General features: G+C 42.3%; 1 protein-coding gene across 2 annotated transcripts; it reads right to left on the reverse strand.

Annotated features, from left to right (window-relative positions):
• Positions 1 to 95: 95 nt before the first annotated feature.
• On the reverse strand, positions 96 to 23,416 carry LOC308284616 (SERPINE1 mRNA-binding protein 1-like). Of its 2 annotated transcripts, XM_080725295.1 has the most exons (9): positions 23,065 to 23,416; positions 21,903 to 22,080; positions 17,578 to 17,724; positions 13,561 to 13,629; positions 7,793 to 7,867; positions 6,434 to 6,611; positions 6,085 to 6,147; positions 5,258 to 5,485; positions 96 to 3,423 (listed from the first exon to the last, which is right to left on the reverse strand). In XM_080725295.1, exons 1-9 carry the CDS (start codon positions 23,318 to 23,320, stop codon positions 3,364 to 3,366), a joined length of 1,254 nt encoding a protein of 417 aa, XP_080581421.1. In that variant the 5' UTR covers positions 23,321 to 23,416; the 3' UTR covers positions 96 to 3,363. The 2 variants fall into 2 exon arrangements, with proteins under 2 accessions (XP_080581421.1, XP_080581422.1); XM_080725296.1 differs by lacking the exon at positions 13,561 to 13,629.
• Between the last annotated feature and the right edge of the window lie 674 nt (positions 23,417 to 24,090).

Below are 24,090 nucleotides of genomic sequence, written 5' to 3' on the forward strand. Positions count from 1 at the left end.
ACACAAAGATCTTTCTAAAAAAATAAGTCAGTTAGCAAGTAGCATGTGGTTTTCTATACACTAGGAGTAAATTTGGCAAATGTCTGCCAGATAAATACATATATTTCAGTTTATTAAGAGACAATAAAGAGGCCACAAATCATTTGTTTACACCTTTAAAATCACAGTAATGATTTCACACAACCCAACAGCTGTGGGCAGAATACATGGAACACCTCTAAAGCAATTCATTAGAACAGGGATGTTTGCAGAGAAGTTCTGCAGTCAAGTGGCTCGAACGGTCCTACAAGAAGTCTACACCCAGCCGTCTGCCAAGGTGCATTACCAGCGAGTCTTTCCAGAGCACAGAATATAAAGCTTTTGATTCACTTACACCTGTCCGTTTATACATGACCCCCACCCACCCACTATCAGAAATATCACACCCACATCATTTAAAATAAAATGCTCACTGGAAATGCAGAAGCAGGTGGCTTGAAACCCAGTTTAGCCTACATTACATTCTGTAGCCCCTCGATATGCTCCACAATGACATTTAATTCAGACAAATTATGCAGTGGTGCTGCTTTACTGATAATTTAAAAAAAAGCATCATAGCAAATATGATTACAAGAGGGAAAAACAATCTTCAGAGTACTGGTGTTGATAGAAACCATGTGCTTCCAAGCTCTATAAAGACTTTACTGATACTCTAAGTGCAAGATATGTCCACAGTCCTACCTATCGTTCTCACCTAGATAGAAACAACCACTTCTCAAAAATACAATATCTACTTCAGGCAAAAGCCATGCTGCATATAACCTGCAGCTTATCATTTGAGATAATGGCCATTAAATTCATAGCAGAGGAATACTTAACTCTAAGTAACTTTCTCATACAGACACACGCACGCACGCACACACTCACTCACACACACGCGCACACAAATATGTCCTTAAAAAACAAAACAAAAAATAAAACATTTGTTTAGTGGTCCTAAAACGACTAGCAGTACAGTCCGTATGACCTAAAAGGACCAGCCTAGAGATACACATCATTGGGTCCTGGATGCCCTGAAAACACCAGATAACATGTGTATCAAGGGGGAGAAATGGCCTACTAAACCACTGGTCCACAGAGAAAAGACTTCAAAAGAGTCAAGCTAGCAACAGAAGATGGGGAGAGAGGCATCACTTTCACTGCACAACAAGCAGAAGAATACCAAGCTTTAGAAGGAAGCCACTTTGCCCCGTTTATCCATCCTGGAGGTGTGCTTAGCAAAAAAGGGATGGACAGTCAGGAGAAGAGCAAAAATACATGTTCAAGCAATTTCAAATAGTACAAGTTTCCTAACTGTAGTGTAGTTTCACTTTCACGTCGGCGTGTATCACCTGGGAGGGGGAAGTACCCAGTTAACCCATTAGACCTGGAACGCATTATTACTTTAACCATCATTTTATGCTTTAACCATTAAAAAATAGCAGATGGGCGCAAACCTCTATCCCTCAAGCTGCAAGCTTGTAGATCTGCCATTTTTGAAAAGTTTTGAAAATTTGTGCAAGTCTTTGAATATCTTTTACCCGATTTCATTACGAAATGTCTTTTGACTTCAAGTCAAGGACCCACAAAATGACATGTATTTTGTTCCAAAGATTAGAGTTGCAAAAGTTTACTTTGAAAAATATATATTCAAAGATTTGCAAACATTTTCACAATTTTTCAAAAATAGCAGATCTACAAGCTCGCAGCGCAGCACTTGATATATGAGCTTGTATATCTGCTATTTAATAGCCAAAGTATATAGCCAAAGTATCAAATAATTCAAGGTCTTAATGGGTGAAAAAGGCTTGTCTGCTCTTTCTAGCAGATGCCTGAGAATGGCTATTTCAAAGGACAAGACCGGTTTTAAGTCCAGCAGCAACACTACTGCTGTCAAATAAACCACTTCCGTTGTTCTTCAAATGACCCAAGTATTTATCATCTGAACAGAAATTGGCCTAGAAATTATTATTACATAATGCATGTTACACCATGCCCAATGGCGCAGACACGGGTGGATGTGTACAATGGAGATTCAATAAGTGAAAAGACCATCCTCAACCAGTGGGATGGAAACCTCTTTGAACAACTCCATTTGAGTCGTTTTAATCACTTAACTTGTCTTTACATTAAACAGCGTCCTACCACACTATTGAACTTGCTCTCTACAAGGGAAACTGTGGCTTGCTTGCACATTATGCTCTGCACATCCGGACCAATGTGGTGGGGCAGATGGGCAAGAGGAGCTTGAGTTCTACTTGAGGAAGAATAAACGGATATAAAAAGGTATTTTCTCATAGACGATAATGCAGGCCACGAAGAGAGCTGAAAAGCTTACTAGGATCTCCTTTTAGGTTGACCTTGTACCAGTGATTTGTACTGGCATGAAACTGTACCTTTTCCTATGCAACCTTCTAATAAATTCTTCAAACAATCAAAGACTTATTATGGAGGACAATTATTTTCCCAGTCACTTTCCTCTCCTCCCTGAAGCCTGCATTACCTCCAGACCTGGCAAATGGATTGCCAGGCAAATGGATATATGGGTATTCCATCCTTATGGTTCTCACATCTGTGCCAATGGGCGTAACAATATGTATTATCTCTTGGCCAAGAAAACTGTTCCGGTGATGACAATGATGCTGTTTGAAGAACCACCAAATGGTTTCTTTGACACCAGTAATGTTTCTCCGTCGCTCCGCGATTACAAAATATTATTTGAGTTTAAATAACCCAAAGTAAAAAAAAAGAAAAAAGTCTCGTCTTCGATGGCTCATAATACTGACGTTGAAGCCATGGGAAAAAGTGAGCAGGGAAGTTCCAGGGGGTGATGACAGCACACGTCAACCTAAAGCCTAATTTATACTTTGTCATGTGGTGGTGGCGCACGCAGATTTCTCTCTTGCTCTTTTCTTTGGTGCTGGTCACCATCATACGACGGAGCATAAATTAGTCATAAGCGCAGAAATGCATATATTCAAGCAGCACAACAAAAATAAATGTATGCATAATCTCTGGAAAAAAATATAACCCAACACTGTATGAAAACATCCCTGCTATCATGTCTCTAAATACAAAACTTCTACCAATAATCTGCTTCAGTGTAACAAGAGAAGTCCTTTTTCCACCTTATTTTTTTTTGTTGTCTTTTTGTACTTTTAAAACGGGTAAAATTTCAGTCCTCTGGCGGTGTGGGTGGTATGGGATTGGGATGACAGTCTTTCATTGTTAAAATCTTTTTTTCTCCTCTGTTTTCTTATATACTTGAAGATGTGGAAAGCATGCAAGCCTCGTAGAGGAGGGGCCCGGAAGGGCTGATGGGGTGGGCCTGTGGCGTCAGGAGCCTCAGGCCAGGGCCGGGAAGGCCTCTGGGTCATCCACGTTGGGGACGGACACTCCACTTGGCTGGTGAGAGCACACAAGAGAGAGACGGAGGGAGAGAGAGAACAATGTCCAGTAAATAAGAGAGTGAAGAGAAAAACTAGACAAATACAAGTACATTTCCAAAAGCATATGCCTCTCCCATGCAAATCCCAGACAAGGCATTTGTGGTCACTAAGCTGCTTTCTAGAAAACCATCATAGCCACATGAGGGTAAATGCTAAATGTAGTCTTTAGTGAACAAATCATGGAGACCGTCGGTCAATCTGGCCAGCGGGAAAAGGATTGTGTCCTACAGGTGCTGGAGCTTTTTTCTGTCACAAATTCAATCTTCTAGATCTGCCCATCGTTGTGTGTACTACGCAACAGAACAACTATTTATATAGAGACACAGGTTACGTTCCAATGTTATTTTGACGAGTGCTTGTTTAGGTTAACTCAACGTCTGGTTAGTCTTTTGAGAATACAAATACATACCATTTATATACCACTTTTCTCTGTACAAAAGTCACTAAACTAAATCAACATAAGAAAATAACTATAAAGTATACAGTCTACAAACCATTGTAGATTTTTGTATGCATTGCATGCAATGTTCATGATATTTAACTACATGCTATAACATATCAGTAGCTGTAGAAGCTTAACTAAGCTTTATTCTTGTGTAATAGGCTATGGTATAACCCAGATAATATTTAGAAATGGACTCGGGTTACGTTCTGCACCTCTGCCTCAGCTGTCATTTTCCAATTATCAGGAAACGTGTCGTGCATTATAGCCAACATAACAACTCATCTTTGCATTACTGTATGGTTTATCAAAACGGCCAAACGTTGACAGAGAGGCCTGACAAAAAAATGCAATCACAATTCATCCAACGACTTTCATGAACCAAAACAGAGATACAACACAGTTACTAAGGAATCGTGTGGTTCTTTTGGAAACAGGCTAAGAGTCAGGCTGCACACAGAGCGTTAGTTCACGCTTTTGTGAAAATATATTCCCAAATGTAGGTGTAGGTTTACGCCACTCTTGTATTCCTTTGAAAATCAACCTGTTAGTTTCACAAACTCAAAAACAGCGATGGACAGCACCACACAAAGTGAAACGGATGCTCAGCAGTCAGCAGAGAAACATTTCAACTGCATTCTACAACGGACAATAATAATACTGGAAAGAAGTGTAAACTAAAAAAATAAATAAAAGGTCCAAAGAACAGTTTAGTCAGTACAGGACCCACGGACTAGGGAAGCACGATAAGACATTTTGCCACAGACCACAACCTGTCACATAGTCACCGACTAACACATGAACTCAACTAAGCAAGTGGGTTTTCTTTCAGCCAACATCTTTTGTGATTATCGAAACTACATTATGTTAGTACAGCGGTTCTCAACCTGTGGGTCGGGACCCAGGGGGGGGGGTCGCCAAATAATTTTCGGGGGTCCCCAGATGATTAGCTTAATGTGAAACATTGTTTTCTCACTCAACAGTAAACAAACCAACGTACAGTATAAGTGTATAAAGGGTATCTGCACATTTCTAAAGTGACAATTTAAGGACTTTTAAGACCCTTTTAATACCTATAAAATAAAGAAAACTCTACATTCTCCATATTGTCAAATATTACAGGCAGAAATTGTGAAAATAGCCGATCTACATGCTCACAACGCCTTGCATGTAGATCGGCTATTTTCACAATTAAACCTTGTTAAACAAAATGTAATGCCTCAACTCCCAAGTGCTCTTCAGGGTGCGGGGGGGTCCCCAGTTCAAATATGATTATTTTGGGGGTCGCAGCCTGAAAAGGCTGAGAACCCCTGTGTCAGTAGATGGAATTTGTGGCTTCAGTCGCTACCTTTTCGGAGCGCCGTCCTCCCTCTCCTCCTCCGCCGCCGCCGCCTCCTCCTCCTCCGCCGCCGCGTGGCGGCCTGTTGCCTCCCCCGCCTCGGCCTCCCCTGCCCCCGCGGGCTCCCCCGCGACCACGCCCAGGGCGGCCAAGGTCTCCGAAGTTGATCTCCAGCTGGGATGTGATGTCGTTGGCCGGCTTGCGGAAGTGGTGCTCTCCGGCTTCATCTGCGGTACCCTACAGAGAAGATAAAACGTTGGTGCCTAAACAGGAAGTTTACTCCCCATTTAACATTTTAACTAACATTTAACTTTTAACTAAAAAAATAACCAAATGAATTAGAGGCTTTGTAATTAATTAATCGCAATTAATCACATTTTAATCGCATATTAATGTTTGACCCGAGAAGCATTTAAAAAAAAAAACATGTTGTTGTATGAGTGAATCAACAAATGAGTTTTTTAAATCTAAATTTCGCATCCACTGGGCCAAGCAAAGCGCTCTGATCGGCTACTTCTTCCTTTGCGTTTGTTGTCTCTTCTTGGCTGGTGCATCGCTATGATCGGTATGCCTTCTGATACGTTGTGGGTTTTATAAACATTTAACACATGTAAAGTATTAACAAGAATTTGTGAATAATTACACAGTATCGATTTGAACACGGGTCCCTTTTTTTTATCCTGAAAAGTAATAGTTTGTAAAGGTTCCTGTACAACAGATACGATATGTCAACTATAAGGAATTAAAACACCACGTTTTCTAAAAAGCTTCCAATACAGATCACAAAAACTGGCTTTTTATGTGGTTAGAAGATAAACCTGAGAAAGTATAGACACCTTGTGGTAGAGAGTGTGTGATTCTTCTGTCTCTGACGAGTCAATCAAAGCTCCAACAGGCCTCTGAAATTGATAAGGAAGGACAAGAAATTAGGTACCCTCTCTTTCAGTTTTGACACACACACACACACACACACACACACACACACACACACACACACACACACACACACACACACACACACACACACACACACACACACACACACACACACACACACACACACACACACACACACACACACACACACACACACACACACACACACACACACACACACACACACAAGCTTTTTCAGTCTTGGAAAACACATCCAGTGTTAAAACTACAAATGTCATTTTTCCTTACATCTTCGCTCTTGGACTTGTGCAGCACGTAGCCCTTCTTCCACTGGCTGTCAGCTCCTTCGTTAGGCTTGCGAATGTTGAACTCCACCTTGGCGCGCTCCTTGTCCTGCACAGCCTTCCACTCATCCAGAGTCATCTCTTTGGGGCCTTCCTCCTTAACCTCCTCCACCTCATTCTCCCTGGAGAAAGGACAACGTCGGACTCATGACTCAAATGCTCAACTTCTTATTCAGAGGACTATTGGCTGATCTTGTGACAGTAGCGCCAGTCCGGCGAGGAGCCTTTTGTCTGCGACTACTGTAGGTCAGGGTGTCCTGATGGTGGTTGCCTGCCATCCTCTGGATATACTGTATACACACTCATTTGTGAATCACAGGGTACAAGACGACTCAAGGCTAAAAGAAGTATAATGCAGCGATGAAAGCAAGCACCTGCAAAGCTTGTTTAATGTGGTCAAACGCACAGGCTAACTACAGTATTTCACACCACTTCATTCAAGCATGCAGAAGTTGAAATTGAGGCCATATTAATTATTCCTGTTTGCATTTGTCAACATGCACTATTTGTGCATGTTGAGATATCTTTCATATATTTCTGTGCAATAGTTTGTTTATTGTCCATGTGATAGGAAATTCTTTCCAGTCACATGCAGGCAATACACGTCACGTACATATTAGGGCATTCACGAATAGCGATTTTTAGTATTCGAATTATTCGACCTAAAAGTATTCGAATAGTCGAATATTCGACAGGACTGGCCAAACTGTCAAATATTAAGTAAGCAAGAGGCGAACATTGTGAAAATAGCCGATCTACATGCTATTTTCACAATATTTATCTGCGGAACCGAGTCACATTAAATGTAATACCTACAATTCCAAGTGCTTGTAAGGGTGGGGGTCCCCAGTTCAAATATGTTTCTTTTGGGGGTTACGGCCTAAAAAGGTTTGAGAACCCCTGGTATAGAGCATTAACAAATTCATCCACCAGGGGCATTGACAGCACATTCTTATGACTTCCTATCTAGCCAAGCATTATAAACTACTACTAAAAAAAATTAAATAAGCGAAATAAGCGAATATTCGACTTTGGTGAACAACGTTGAATAGTGACTTTGATATTCAAATATTTGGTGAATGCCCTAGTACACATACACTGAATAATACTTTCCAAAGACACATGAAAATAATAAGGAATTGGACAGGCATCCAAAACATAATGCAGTAGTTGTACAGTTGTTCAGCGTGTATATGACACAGGGGATAAAACGCTTGCAGTTCAGTGAGTCCCCTAAGGTACGGAATTACCACACGTTTCAGTGTTACTGATTATCCAAACACACTAATTAGGGGTTACTTACTTGTTCTCAGAGTCAGCAGGTGGGCGTTCCTCTCCTTCTGGAGTGGCCTCAGGTGCAGCAGTCTGTTCAGCCTCACTGTCAACACAAGAACCCAGCAGCACTCAATAAGACTGCATCTTTCAATTAAAACATTGTTGTCATAGCGAGGGAACCTGGCAAGAGTCAGGCAATACAGTACACACTACACATCATCATGATACAGGTAGGGTTCATTGGGGCTGCCCCAAAAACTCTTATCAGTTTACTGTTGTATAATTAGGAAGCAGGCAAGCAGGTTAAATTAGCTTAAAAAGGTTGACAAATGGCTGTATAAACACTTATACATACTTTGACATTCAACCAAGTCTACTAGTTAGTATGGAGGCAGACGAACAATGCTATCATTGCATCACTTCACCAAATGCAATACTATGCAGCCCTCTTCGTGAATTAAAATGTTACCCAGATCATCACAATGCACACTAGACTGCACATTTTTGGGTTTTTTAACACGGCACACATTTTTCGTTTCAATGAAGCTTAGATTTTTTGGTGGGGGCACGGTCAACTTTTTAATGTTATTACTATGAGCAAAACTCATAATTCCATTAGGCCTGCAAAAAACCCTGTAAACAGCGTAAACACATAATCCTGAAGTCCCTATTCTGGAGGCAAGCATTTCGGCAAAGATAGCGACTCTACAAGCTCACAATGTGTTACATGATGTGTCATGATCTTGTAGATCAGCTATTTAAACAAAGACATTTAGTCTAGAGTGAAAGCAGAAGGTGGCCAGCAGTATACTGGGTTTAAGCGATTAATTTGAGCAGAAACACGTGTCACTTCCGAGTTCCGACTCATTATTACAACATATACGAAGTGTAGAATTAAAGCTATCCATGTCCTACCTGGGATTCGACCCAGGTCCCCTATGCAACTGCTAAAAACTTTACAACTGAGCGAATACATTTTACCTTAACACTTCCGCTGCTAAACACGTCCAGGAACGTGATAAGAATGACCTCGGTGCGGCGCCAATACTCCGTTATCACGTCCAGGGACGTGTTACCTGGTTACCGCTGCAGGATATACATTTCTCAATAGTAAGGAGCAGCAGGGAGGCCAAATAAAACTATATAACTTAACATACAGATTAGTCAAAATAATATTCTCTGGAGCAAAAGCAAAAGCTTATCGGTTACATAACCGCAGTAGGGCTGTCTTCGACACAGGATTTATGGAGTCGATTCGAGTCGCGGGGGTTAATCCGACGCGTCGACGAATCGTTTTATAGTCTACTTTGTGTAAAAAAAAATAAAAAAAAGTGTTGCTTTAAACCACGTCAACATAATAGAATAATACATTAAGAGATGAATTGAATACACAGTGTTTTCGGTGATATCGGTGCGCGAGCACAAATGTTATCTGCATAGCAGTGTACAACCATAGAGTTATAACACACCGTTAAAACAAATAAAACATCTCCGCTGTTTCAACTCTGCTCCGTCTCTCTGCAGCGTGCAGTAGAGATGAGACATTCGCGAACGATTCCGCTCTCTTGAACGGCTCTTTTAAATGAACGATGGGATCCAGTCCGCAGTCGCGGGACACAGAGCACTGACAGAGTAATGAGTCAGTGTCGAGAACGGATTCATTTCAGAAAAGGATCATAAACAGGTGGAGGCACAGCTCCCGCTTGAGCCAGGAGTGTGTGGACATGTCATGGACGCAAACACAGCGAAACACAATCATTCATCATGGATTACAACACTGGAACAATTCAGAAGCACTTTAATTAGAAAATGTAACTTGTAGCCTACACTTGTGTATGTTAATTTGACTTTAGAAGATTGTTTACTACTTCGTGGACGCGCGTTTGTGCTGTGGCAGGTTATTTAATATGGGATTTTGACAGCGTGCTTCCTCCTCTTAACGGAACACTGTCCCTTAACGAAGCGGCGGTCTGAACCGTTCTGGCCGTTCCGTCTCACTTTCAACCCGACGCTGGTGCGAGACAATAAATAACTGTTCGCCAATTGCTACTTCTCATTGGAAGTACATGACACCACACCAGTCCAGCAGTGCACCGCAGTAGCCTACTGGCAGTAGTAGGCTAACTGGTCATATAAAAAAAAATATATTTTCGCTTCGACTCAAACAATTGGCGTCGATTCCCGGGGCTTAAAACGACGCGTCGATTCGTCGATTTTTAGAAGACACCCCTAAACCGCAGTGATGTCATTACGTGCGCATCCCGCATCAAAAACTCATTCAAGTCGCCCAGGGACTCATTCATGTCATGGTCCTGGGGTCCCGGGGATGCGCCTCCATTGGAGTCCATGTTAAAATAATTTACCGGGTCGCGGTAAAAGAAAAACATTTTAAAATTCCAGACACCACCATTGTTCATGGGTGAAAGCATCCTACTTTATCCTACGTTAACACAAATAAATCCACGTAGAAAGTCTTAAACAGGCGATAGAAATGTCAATGTTTTGATTCCACCGACGTCCGACGCCATTTTGCGCGCCCGAATTCATTAGGGGCACATGTTTTAGTAGTTTTAGTAGTTCTAAGTTCAAACATTAGCCAAATTGTAAAATAGGCAAACATTTTGAAAATAGCCGATCTACAAGCTCACAGCGCTCGAAAACATTGTATTGAGGACTCATAAAACTTTTCTGGGACCCATTTGAATGACCACCTGTGGGTCCCGGGATCCATTACCTTGAAAACCTAGTAATATCACTGTAACCGATAACCGTTGTTAACCGAAATGTGTTAAAAGCTCTCTATTTGCACAGTAAAAACAACAATACAACGAGGAAGAAGAAGAATATGATACAAATGTTTTCTATAAGAAATGTGTTTTTCTGCAGTACGGCAAGATGGATTGAAATAACCATGTCATGTCTATAATGTAATGCATCACGGCTGCAACAGCAGCAGCGTGACTCACAAGCCCTATAACAGATTAACTCCTAATGTGTAAACACGCAAACGTAATAGTAGATTGTAGGCTATAGTAAATAATTGCACTGCAGTGTGTCTGTAAAGACGGCTGATGTATTTAACGTTTCACTCATCAACCGAAAGCTCAGTCAGACAACTAGGCGGGCACGACTAGTTTTGAGTTTGCAGATCGGATATAAACCTGTCATCATCAACACCACGTAACCCTAGCAAGTTGGTTTTAAGCTCTTCTTTTCTCTTTAAAACGGGATCGATGGGTGATGGGGTCTGTTTTGTAAAATCCAATTTTCGCTGTTTGTTTCCTGATGAACAAGCTTGTGTCTCTGTCAGCATGTGGAGGACAGCAACAGCATGCATGATGTCACACCGGCATTGGTGTCGGGGGCTTGACACAGAAATGTGTGACCGCATCGCATAGTTGCATGGGTGATGATGTTGCTCAGACATTGGTGTCTGGGGCTTTATCTGTGACAGCGTGCTGCCTTTTCTTTTTTTGGAGCGGTGAAAGCGCTCCCAATGAACAGGTATGTCCGTGGGTATGTCTGTGGCTGGCTGGGTGGCTGGCTGGGTGGCTGGCTGGCCGTGTCCGTAGCCTGGCAATACCTTGAGTGGCCACACACAAAACACTAGTTAAAGGAGGGGCGCTGTTTTGTGCAGGCCAGGCACACTCACCACTCACTCACAGGCACAGTTTACACTCACTCACTCACTCACATAGGGTACAGCTGCTCAAATTCACCGCTCCACTTCGAACCGAGGTTTGATTTTTTAATTATCGCCGACCATTCTGATGGCTTTATGCTTGCTCTTGTTGTTGTCGGCTTGTTGTTGATGTTAACACGTGTGTGAGGAGGAGTTGACGCTGCACTGGAGTTGAGCTAGGTGCAAGGTAAGGCCCCCCCAAAGGAAAAACAGCCGATTGTTTGACTTCCTTTTTCAAGTTGGAATATCGTGCCATCGAACAAAGCTTTGAATATTCGATTTTCTTGGGTCAGCCCTAGCTGCGTCCGTTTATATTTTTACAGTGAGATCTATCCAAACTCTTTTTTTCCCCCTTTCTTTTGGCATCAGGCCACCATCGTGATCATTGGCCTGCAACTGGTGGAACATGTCTCGAACGCCGTGTCAATGTGACAGAACATCTCACCCTACAGCTGTAAATGCTCTAATCACTGTTTGGACTGCTGGCCCTTGGGGGGGTCACAATTTAATAAAGTGTGACACACTGCAATCCTACAACATTTCTATATATATTGTGACCTCATGTTGAAAATTGGAAAAGTTAAATAGGAAAAAAATGACAAAATGGTCACATCTGGATTATGGGATCTAAACAGCCAACACAACGGTTTCTTTGCGTTATGGGATGGGAATAATCTAAACAATAGTGGATAGCGCTGAAAATCTATGTGTTTGTGGGCAGCCATGCAAAACACAAAGCTGATTGATGTGGAGTTGTGCTAAATGTTTGACCTACAATAGACCATATTCACACCGCGGCCATCTTTGATCACATGACTTCCTGGAGTAGCAGCCTGCAAGGCCCTGCATTACAAACCATTGTGAACAATGGAGCGATGGTCCCAAAATATGAGTTCTATTCAACCAATTTCTTTTTACCAAATTGACAAATGGGCAGATGACAACATCAACATCCCCAAAAGGATTAAATAGAAGGGTATATTCACAATATTCATGGTAGTTAGGTTGCAGTGTTACTCTGTACAAAGACTTGCTACAGTATGCAGACTAGTGCTTGCTCTGCCATCATATAGTTAATAATACTGTATCGTGATTTTTGCATATTAATCAGAAACAATCTAACATTAGGGATGGTCCGATCAGGTTTTTTGGAACCGATCACCGAGCACCGATCACAAAAGTTTGATCACCCGATACCGATCAATCACCGATCAAGTTATTATTTATATATTATTTATATTTTCTAAATGTTAATGTTTTAACTTTAATTAATTAATTCACTCATGAATTCATTTATATATTTGCCTTATAGTTATTTACCAGCATTACTATGTATTTATTATCATAGCAGTAACTAATTATTCCTTCAGCACTGTGGAAATCAATACCCCAAAATGGCTTCAAGTGGGCATACTGAACGGCTGGTTGATCGGATGCACCGATCGGATCGGATTGGTGAATTTACCTTTTGCTCTAAACCACCAATTATCGCCGATCACGCTTTGATCGGCCCGATCCGATCCATTGCCGATTGATCGGTAACATCTCTAAACAACATAGTTAATATGATAGTGGAGCAAGCACTGCACAGATAGCAAGTATTTGTACACAGTAAGGTTGCAACCTAACTACCATGAATATTGTGGATGTACCCTTCTATTTAATCCTTTTGGGGATGTTGATGTTGTCATCTGCCCATTTGTCAATTTGGTAAAAAGAAATTTGTTGAATAGAACTCATATTTTGGGACCATGGCTCCATTGTTCACAATGGTTTGTAATGCAGGCTGCTACTCCAGGAAGTCATGTGATCCAAAATGGCCGCGGTGTGAATATGGTCTATAGCGACTCTGGGGTTCATGTTTTACAGTTCTTTTCCTTAGACCCCACTGACTGTATCAATGACTTTCTTTCTCCATATAGACAATACAGAGATGCTTGGAGGGCGACATGTTATAGGAATAGATTCTAGGTGGGACTCTATCCTTGACCAACAATGGTTAAAGTGCGGTTTGAAAGCCCAGCTGGGGCAGCAACTTAATAACATCTGGGCATATACTGTAGTCTCCAAAGATCATGTAGATAAAGTGTGTGACTTGCTGTTTAAGGACTCACCCCGCTTCTTCCTTCACATTGCCCCAGTTGTGAGAGCCACTTCCACCCCGCTTCTCGTCATTTTTCTGACTGAAAAAATGTAGAGACGCATTAACAGGCAAGAGTTACATACTATACTATGCACACTGATTTCCAAACAAAGCCCCTCCAATGTAAGCCACTAGAAGTTTGCGGCCCTTCCGTCCGCAAAAGTCTAGAGTTCAGGCCGCTGTGCGGCCCTCACCGCCATGTTGCGGCAGTGTGGTGTGTGTAATGGGCAAATATGTTTTTTTTGAGAAAAAAATGTTTTTTGAGAAAAAATAGTTTTGAGAAAAAAATAGTTTTTTGAGAAAAAAATAGTTTTTTGAGGAAAAAAAAAGTTTTTTGAGAAAAAAAAAGTTTTGAGAAAAAAAAAGTTTTTTTGAAAAAAAAGAATTTGGAAAAAAAAGGTTTTGGAAAAAAAACAAAAAAACGTATTGGTGATGCGATGACGTGGTGTATACGGATGTTACTGCGATTGAGGTGAAAGACAAAAGTGGAAAGTTGTGAGCTAACTATTAGCTATTTGGCTAACTGTTTCCGGGTCGACTTGAGGCTATTTTATACAGACATCTTGCAAAGGTGACATGGGTGTTTGAATTTTTAAGCTATATTTAGTAAATATGTAGTACATCTTGGCCAAGTGGTTTGGTATTTAAGTTAGCGATACATGACCCGGAAGTAGATCACTTACTCTTTTGTAATATAAAGATATCCCACAATATAGCACAATGTAGACCTTGCTTCAGAAGTCGAAGCTTCTCACAAAATGACAAAACATAAGACAGGGTGAGGTCATGGCAGTAGACAGTAGTTTTAACAATTTTATTATTATTTGACTGCAGTTCTACTTTCTGGTTCAGAACTAAGAGCCATAGTGTAAAATACAAAGTCATTTTTGGTATTAAAACCGACAAACATCCCATCTAGTTTCCAAAGGACAAGACAGGACTAAACATTGTGAATTGTACATGCCAGAAATCCCTGCCAGATAGGGGTGCAACTAGGGTTGGAGGCGGTAACCGCGGTCTACCGCGGTGTCATTGTGCTTACCGCGGTAAAAAGACAAAAAAATCACACCCGTGTGAAGTGGAGCTGTGTGTGTGTGTGTGTGTGTGTGTGTGTGTGTGTGTGTGTGTGTGTGTGTGTGTGGATCATGTGTACCGATTTTTGTGACATTTGAAGAAAATATGTAGGAAAAGGAGCAAAAAGTGTGTTTTGGAGAAAATTCAAGATGGCGGAAAATCTATCATGGCGCAAATGGGCGTGGCCTATATGGGGAGATGCGTCATGACCCAAGGAATCCAGGGAAAAAATATTTTTAATTTTCCGACCTACGGTTCAAGAGTTACAGGCCAAAACGTAAAGTGGGGTGTTATGGCGCCACCATGTGGCCAAATGACACAATTATTTTTTATTTAATCCTTGAAATCATTATGAACCTCCTCTCCAAGTCTTGAAACTCTAGCCCCTATGGTTTGCGAGATACAAATAATTGAATGTGAGTTTTTGCGATTCCCATTATAAGTCAATGGGGAAAATTAATTCACTAATAAATTAATATCAATTAAACTATAGAACCTTTCTCTTAGAAAAGTAATAGCCCACGATTCCCGAGTAAGCCGTTCGATTTGACATATGGCGCGAGTGTGTGGTGGCAAAACTGTGGGACTAGTGGCGTGCCGAAGTTTAGGAAGTTCAGGCTACATACAGACACACACACACACAGACAGACAGACACACCCACACGGCCACGTATAGAGAGCCTGTGCTTCACACAGCTCCAAAAAGGTCTATTTTTTATTGGAAAACAAGCGAGTTTTAAAACGGGGGAGAAGCGAGGACCGCATGCGCTCCATGCCACTCTGCTCTGGGCCGTGTACCACACGTTGGAAGCCACATACGTCACTCAGACACAGACCTGCACACAGTGCACAGACAGGGCAGTAGAGTACGGAGCACAACTCTATGGCGGAGCAGCATAAACTTTCTCTGTAATCCACTCGACACAAGGATGTTAATACATACCTTGTGTTGTGGCATATCTTTTTTTATTCATACGGATTACTGGCGGAGCGCAGGCCGCGTGGACTAAAACCGAAAATGAAACTATTTTACTTTTTCCACCGCGTCGCACGTTGTGCCCGTCCGGCGGCGCATCGGCGTCCTCTTCTGGTTTGTTCACACAGCTGTTTGTGTCTGAAAAGCCCAAGTAGCTAGCCTACGTTACTATGGTAACCCGACAGTGCAGATCTAAAAGCTCAGAACGCGTCGTGGATGCGATGTGTTGTGAGCTTGTAGATCTGCTCCTTTGAAAGCCAGACCCGCTGTGCTGTACAGAGAAGTATAACTCGGGCAGTCAGGCTGTGGGAAGATGATTGCAATATTTTGGCTTATCGCCAAAATATTGCAGGGTTAATTAAATATTTAAATATTTGGCGATAATTAAGGTTCGGCGATATTTTGGCTTATCGCCGAACCTTAATTAATAGATACAGGGGTGCGGTAATTACCGCAGTACCGGCGGTAAATGGGAAGACGGTAATCGCGGTAACAAAATGCCCATACCGCCCCAGGCCTAGGTGCAACGATACTGTACATTTTAATAGCGATACGATACATTGTTGACGATACATGGACGATATTGGTTCATTCATGGCGATACAATACATTGATTTAAAATCAATATAGTAACTATTTAGCAAATAAATTAAATCTGTGTGAAACGTGTAAAAAATCTATTATGGATATAAATAAGTAAACGCTGTGATTCTCTAGCAAATACATGGACATTATATTTCAACACATATAAACCCGCACCTTGAGATTTATCGATAGACCAATAGTAGCTATATGGAATGGAAAGGTAATTAGACCCCTCTTTTTTTCCTGCTTGCCTGCTTTTTTTTTTTTTCCTATTTGCACTTCAAAACGATTCCATACCGATTATCTGCATTTTAAAACGACACTAAGCCAAAACAGAACGATATTTTGCTTTTGCAAACGATATAGTAGATCACTGCAAATTAAAATCGATTTTTCGATTGAGTTACTATATGGTTACACCCCTACTGCCAGACCATGCTAGAGCAGACATTCTACCACTTTTTCGAGTCACGTGTTCAAATACTGGATTCTGATTGGCTAAATTCCGGAGGTTATGAGAGGACAACTGCCGCAAAGTTGTGTGTCCGAGATCAATGCGCCTCAGTGTACATCCGGGGACTTCAGGAGGTAGTCGGAACACCTTTCCCCCAACCAACAAATGACGGTGGCAACGGTCCTATGTTTACTAACGTGCGTACTATCGTCGCCGATTTATTTGGATCCAATGCAATCCGCCAACTTTAAAGCCCCTTTTCTCTGAACCTATGCCTTTCTGGAAGCGAACAGCCTCTATTTACGGCCGGAACGGTACTTCTAACTGACGTTAGCTTAGCTGTAAGCTAGACACATGGATTAGTATGGAGTTGGCGCCATCTGTTGGTGAGTAGAAGATGTTGTTTGTGGAACTATCTGCTGTCTCGCGGAAGTTTTATAGGCAATAATGATTGTAACTTAAGATCCTTGCAAGTTACAACTATGTGTTTTCTTTCATGTATACGGGAAAAAGTGGTAGAAAAGCTATTTACCACTCGGGGTCGGACATTATGCTCTCATAATGTCCTGAGTGAGGGTGTTATCGGACTCGGCTGCGCCTCGTCCGATAACACCCTCACTGCGGACATTATGAGAGCATAATGTCCTCTCACTCGGGGTAAATTGCTTACATGATGCATGTTTGGATGAAATCACATCTCATTAAGTAAGCCCTATATACTACTTTGTCATAAGACAAACAGCAAACATAGCCGTTCTACAAGCTCACAAAGCATTGCTATGGTGACATGCCCATCAGTTTGAAAGTGGTTAAAATACTAGCTTTGAGAAGTAGGTGTCAAACATAGAGCAGACTTTCCAATGTGTGATGAATAGTCAATTATTTCAGGGAAGACTCACGTTTTGTTGTCATTGCCACTGTGTCTGTCAAAGTCCCGCTTGCCACGGGAGTCGAAGCCGCCCTCTCCTCGGCCCATGCCACGCCCCCTTCCACCACGCCCACCCCTGCCACCGCCACGCCCTCTTGGGGGCCGGTCTCCAGAAGGCCTAAAAGGAAACAAAAACAGATGTTTAATAGAAAGCATGTAAATATGACTTGATCAGGGAGGTGATGTGAGGTACAGTTACAGTTGAATGTTCCCTCAAATTTTTCATCTGCCTAAAACACTGGAACCCTCTGAGCGGTACTTCAGCAACTAATGTGCAACATCTGACGTTGTACATCGGATGTACACTGGCCTGGTAACACTTTGACATCACCTGGACAATCGTTAGATAATGAAAAGTTATATGGCTTAATAATGCAATTAGAGAAGTAATTTCAGTTGGATTACTTTGAATAAATTGTACTATAGGTCAGTTACAAGGAAAAAGAAAACATTGTTTTTGCATGTCCATTCATTAGTATATAAGAAACGGCACATCTGTAGGCCTGTCCTCTAAAAATCGACGCGTCGTTTTAAGCCCCGGGAATCGACGCCAATTGTTTGAGTCGAGGCGAAAATATATATTTTTTTATATCACCAGTTAGCCTACTACTGCGGTGCACTGCTGGACTGGTGTCATGTACTTCCAATGAGAAGTAGCAATTGGCGAACAGTTATTTATTGTCTCGCACCAGCGTAGGGGTGAAAGTGAGACGGAACGGCCAGAACGGTTCAGAACCGCCGCTTCGTTAAAACATTCGGAGCCGGGACGGTGTTCCGTTAAAGAGGAGGAAGCACGCTGTCAAAATCCCATATTAAATAACCTGCCACAGCACAAACGCACGTCCACGAAGTAAACAATCTTCTAAAGTCAAATTAACATACACAAGTGTAGGCTACAAGTTACATTTTCTAATTAAAGTGCTTCTGAATTGTTCCAGTGTTGTAATCCATGATGAATGATTGTGTTTCGCTGTGTTTGCGTCCATGACATGTCCACACTGCTGGCTCTAGCGGGAGCTGTGCCTCCGCCTATTTATGATCCGTTTCTGAAATGAATCCGTTCTCGACACTGACTCATTACTCTGTCAGTGCTCTGTGTCCCGCGACTGCGGACTGGATCCCATCGTTCATTTAAAAGAGCCGTTCAAGAGAGCGGAATCGTTCCCGAATGTCTCATCTATACTGCACGCTGCCGAGAGACGGGGCAGAGTTGAAACAGCGGAGATGTTTTATTTGTTTTAACGGTGTGTTCTAACTCTATGGTTGTACACTGCTATGCAGATAACATTTGTGCTCGCGCACCGATATCACCGAAAACACAGTGTATTCAATTCATCTTAATGTATTATTGTATTATGTTGACGTGGTTTAAAGCAACACTTTTTTTTTTTTTTTTAACACAAAGTAGACGATATAAAACGATTCATCGACGCGTCGGATTAACCCCCGCGACTCGAATCGACTTCATAAATCCTGAGTCGAGGACAGCCCTACACATCTGCCACTCTGACATCACTGTGATGTCAGGGGAACCACACAAACACGATACCTTTCATGCCCATACTGTATATGGAGATCCCTGAAGTCATCAATATTAAGCCCATATATATACAGTATGGGCATAAAAGGTATTCTGTTAGTGTGGTTCGTGATGTCAGAGCAGCAAACTCAAAGCGTACACGGCCGGACGGAGACATGATGTGCCGTTTCTCATACTAAACTGCAACCTTCGGTCACAACAATTAAGTCCATATCTAACAGGACTGTATCGAGTTGAATAGAGTCATTTCCAGGTCCATGACCAAATATAGAGGGTTTAAAAACTTTAAATGGTACCGAATATACAGCCCAGCAAATAAAAGGGGAATTGATCCTAGTGCATGACGGAGGACAATTTCACGATAAATTTAAATCTCCACAATAAGTTTATTTTGAGTGTTTTTAATCACGATAAATGATAATAATGATTATTGTCCCATCCCTAGTGTTCTGTTCACACACAGTCACACACATTTGTTTACAGTATGATCAAAAGCAATACATTCTGTGACTCAAAATAATGCAATGACAGACTGATTAACACATGATATACATTGACACATTATCTAAAGAAGGTTAGCTTTGGCTGAGAAATGACAGGCATTATGATGAATAAAAGACCAGTAGAATACGTAGAAGCATACTGTTTGGTACAGCCTCGCCAGTGCACATTCCACACAACTTTGTTTAAGTAAAACAGCACTTTCAAACTGCCGGTGCAGTCGCAGATATGATTAACTTTTCAGGTGATGGAAAACGTTTTTGTGTGATTCTTGTTTTGCAGCGACTGATGATCAAATAAACTGTAGCAGAATGGTCTCTGTAAGGGCTGGTATACACTGCAAGATCAAAAAGTAATATTAGACCACCATTTGATGACGTTTAGCCACTCAGACCCAAAACTTATAATATATTGTTGTTGCCCGTAAGGATCCATTGGGTTTCATTTTACACTCACGAGTTAAAGATCTTATATTAAAGGGTCCATTTGGTTACCAAATCTTCATAATTTTGCTGGGGACCACCTGGAAACCCCTCAAGGACCACTGGTGGTCCCCAGACCATTGGTAAAAAAGGAAAAAAAGGTTTTGAAGGCAAGAAGTTTTTGAAATTTAGGCTATTATTATTATTTTATATTATTACAAAAATCGGTTAAACATCTGCAATCAGTTGTCTAGCACTCATCGTCAAACATCGGCATTGGTCAAAAAATATGGCATCTGTCGGGCTCAAGCTTTCAGAGCATTTCTGAATATCTGGCAGGTTAGATATTTGGCTCCATCACCGACTGACAGAAGAAAAGATAGGTCGACAGGTTGACCTCTGGCAGAGACGTAATCCTAAATTTATCGTTCCAACTTTATTGACTGAGTTTCACACAAACTTCCAGCAGCACACTGAGTGAGTGCACACACCAAAACATCCTTCTCAATCCCTGAGCATCATGCTGCTAATGTCCATTCTCCCAACATCACTCCCTCCCATTGGCCAAAAACACCCAAAGGGGCCGCTCTCGTCTCGTCTACAACTCGGCTATGAGTCCTGTGAAATGTTGTGCAATGTGTGATCCCTTCTCGGGGATCAATCGTGTAGTGAAAACCACAACATTATGACAGCCAATCTTAAGAAAGACACCTCGTAGTGTGAAATACTTTTAACGATCCGACGAGTCCCCGACCACTTCCATATCGTACAATGTGTTCCTGCCTTTAGTCTGTATAATGTGTGTGTGTGTGTGTGTGTGTGTGTGTGTGTGTGTGTGTGTGTGTGTGTGTGTGTGTGTGTGTGCGCAAGTGTAATGCGTAGGAGAATGCAAAGCAGGGGTAGGTCCTGTCGATGAGGGCAGACAGTAAAATCAAACCAGGGCAAGCGACAACTACAATACACAAATCTATCTGCACTAGATAGTTTTGTTTTGCGTGGCACATCTCTGGCATGTGCACGTTGGTTACGGACACGGTATATACACAATCCTGTAGTAGCACTAATGGCAGCTTTCCATTACGGTACTGGCTCAACTTTAACTTTTTCGGTAGCACCTCTCTCGAGGTTCAAGCCAACTGAAGTGAGGTGATATCAATGGTTAATGTGAAAGCACTGCATGGATTGGTCAGAGAAGATCATCACTAACATAATTGCATTCGATTGACGCCCTGTGCTGCATGGAAGCTCACAAATAAAAACAAACGTTTAGACTACCCTTTTCAAATGTAAAATGAATTAATCAATATAAGGCAACTGCATGACACATTTCTCACCTAAAATGTTATCAGAAAGTGTTTTTGTTGGACTGTACAGGTGAAATAAGAGAAAGTTTCAGGACGAGTTGTTCTGTACTTTTATGCAGAGGGTTGAACATGCTTTGACAACCAGTTACACTGAAATGGTACAATCTGCAGTGGAAAACTAACTAAGTGGTACCAAAAGTGAGTAGAGTGGAGCCAGTCCCATGCAGTGGAAAAGTGCAATTATGCATCTTTCCTTGAGGCCTCTATATTGGCGGTATTTACACTCTTATTGCCAAGGAGAGCTATTGAGTTTCCAGCAGCTGCAGGTTACGGGTGGCTAATGTTAAATACTGAGGCAAATAGACAAATATCTTAGGGGTAGGAATCAATACCCCCCAAAAACCGTTAACGTTAGACATTAAGCTCTGCCTACACCCTTGCATTGATCCTAGGATCATAGCAGACTGCCCGAGGCTTTCAATTTCAGCACACTAAAATTCCCATCTCATCACTCATCACAGCAACTCACTTGTCTGCAGAGAATTCTCCTCCCTCGGGCTTGTCCTCGCTGGGCTTGTCGAAGCGCCGCTCGCGAGGGGGTCTCCTATCGGGCCTCCTGTCTCCAGTTCGCCCCTCTCCCTGTCCTCCCTGGTGCTGGGAGCCAGGCTGGCCCTGCTGGTCCGGTCTCCGGCCGACCCGCCGGATACCTAACGCAAAAAGGTCATCATGAATGAACCAGTTACAGTATTCAACGTTGGGGGAACAACAGGAAATGTCAGTCTGGGGTATTAACCACGTAAGCCCTATATACTTCCGTTGAATAACGAATAGCGGAAATAGACATCAAGCTTCCTACACGCCACGTTCAGAGCTTGTGTATCAAATATTTGACAATTTCCTCCTATAATGCCATGCCTCAAATGGGGCAGCAAGTTAAAAGTGGTTAGTAGTACGTGAATTTTACCTCATGGCGTGTGATGAATTTTCTGTAGAAAGTCATGCATTAATGTGCAATGCCAGAACGGAAATGCAGCCGACTCTGCATCGAGTGCTACCTTTCCTTTCAGCAGTTCCCGGCTAGTACAATAGCAAAAACAATACAAAGCATGCACCACTGAGCTACTTTGAAGCACTAGCAGTGGGCCCCCCTCATCATTCAGCTCTCTTGTTTGTTGATGCTGAGAACTTCAGTTCTGTGCAACAAGCAAGTATTTCATCTACACCCAACAGCAACGAGCCAAACGTGAAGCCAGGTTTTAGTTTTGTGTCCAGCAGCCAGCATCACCGGGGATGCTACAAGAAGCCACCTGCGTGGCAACTGGCAAGTGCATGGATGGAGCAGCATCACCAACATCACACACAGAGGCAGACAAGCCAGTAAACCTACCTAGCTGATGGAAACTTCTTCTGCGACACAGCCTCCCTGCTTTGCACAGGGCTTTGGACTGTGCGCGGAAGAAGTGTCCATTTACTGGACTGGATATCCCATCCTTCATGCATAATTCATGCCAGGAGTTGGTTTAGTTTGTCCTCTAATTTATAACAGGACAGGTTCCAGTTGACCTCATGCAGGAGACACCAAACAGGGGGGCTGTAGTAGCTAGCTCAGAGATGCACATGACAGCTCGCAACAAACCAAAATAAACAGGCGTAGTAGGAAGGAGATGAGGAGGCTGAGGCGCCAAGGTTACCTTCTTTCTTCAGGGGTACCGGAGGCTGAGACTCTTCCTTCTTGTCGGCCGGCTGGCTCTTCCTGTCCTTCTGTGACTCTTTCTTCGGCTGCTTGGCGGCTTGTGCAGCGGTCTTGGCGGAGCCAGAGGCGGCCGCCTCCTTCTTCTTGTTTTCGGCCGCCTTTAGGATCTCGAACGGGTCCGATTCGTCATCCAATAGCTGGTCGAACCGGTTGGTCACGACGCAGCCGAAGCCTTCTTGCAGGTGTCCGGGCATGATGGCGCCCCTTCAGCGGGATTCACCTCCGATTCTACGAGGCTTGATGCGAACTGCTCGCTAGACGGTGCCACAAGATGGCTGGGAGAGCTGCCCCTTCTCTTCCGGCGAGAGCAATATCCGGGACATTGTGTGTGTGTGTGTGTGTGTGTGTGTGTGTGTGTGTGTGTGTGTGTGTCGTGTGTGTGTGTGCGTGTGTGTGTGTGTGTGTGTGTGTGTGTGTGTGTGTGTGTGTGTGTGTTGTTGTTGTTGTTGTAGCTGCCTGCAACACACAAACACACACACACACACACACACACACACATTATGCAGCCATAAACAAATGCCGTCAGCAATGTTTTTTATTTACAATTAGGCAATAACTAGGCAATGTCCACAAGAACAGAGGACTTTTAAAACGTAAAAGTGAAAGTATTATGCAGCTAGCTGCTAAATAGAACCAGTTGTACTAACATTAGTCCAGTGAGTTGAGAGCATCACATTAGTCAAAACACCAAGTTGAAAGTTTTGATATCCTCTACAAACAAATACTACATTCCAAATTGACTTGCAAGATTTGTATTTTATGTCAAGTTACTGCTCAGAATTTGCTCTTGATAAATATAATTCATTAGATATTTTTGGTCAAAAAATATGAGTGCAATGAGTTCATACTGCATTATGTTCTGTGCATGCAGTTTGTCCACTAAGCTGATCCTACAGACTTGCATATCAGAAGCTTAAGTGGGATTTGTCCGTTTATAAAAAGCAACAAATGGAAGCGTGTGGGC

The sequence above is a fragment of the Nannobrachium achirus genome, assembly GCF_963921795.1.
Source record: "Nannobrachium achirus genome assembly, chromosome: 5".
In the NCBI taxonomy this organism is placed as follows: Eukaryota; Metazoa; Chordata; class Actinopteri; order Myctophiformes; family Myctophidae; genus Nannobrachium; species Nannobrachium achirus.

Excerpts from the sequence above, each read along its gene's own strand:
- LOC308284616 (XM_080725295.1), bottom strand. The coding sequence starts at position 23,320 with ATGCCCGGACACCTGCAAGAAGGCTTCGGCTGCGTCGTGACCAACCGG. Across the intron at positions 7,868-13,560 it reads AATGTGAAGGAAGAAGCGGG|TGAGGCTGAACAGACTGCTG; the intron begins GTGAGTCCTTAA and ends TTGTGTTGACAG. Across the intron at positions 6,612-7,792 it reads CCTGCTGACTCTGAGAACAA|GGAGAATGAGGTGGAGGAGG; the intron begins GTAAGTAACCCC and ends TCCTTTCTCCAG.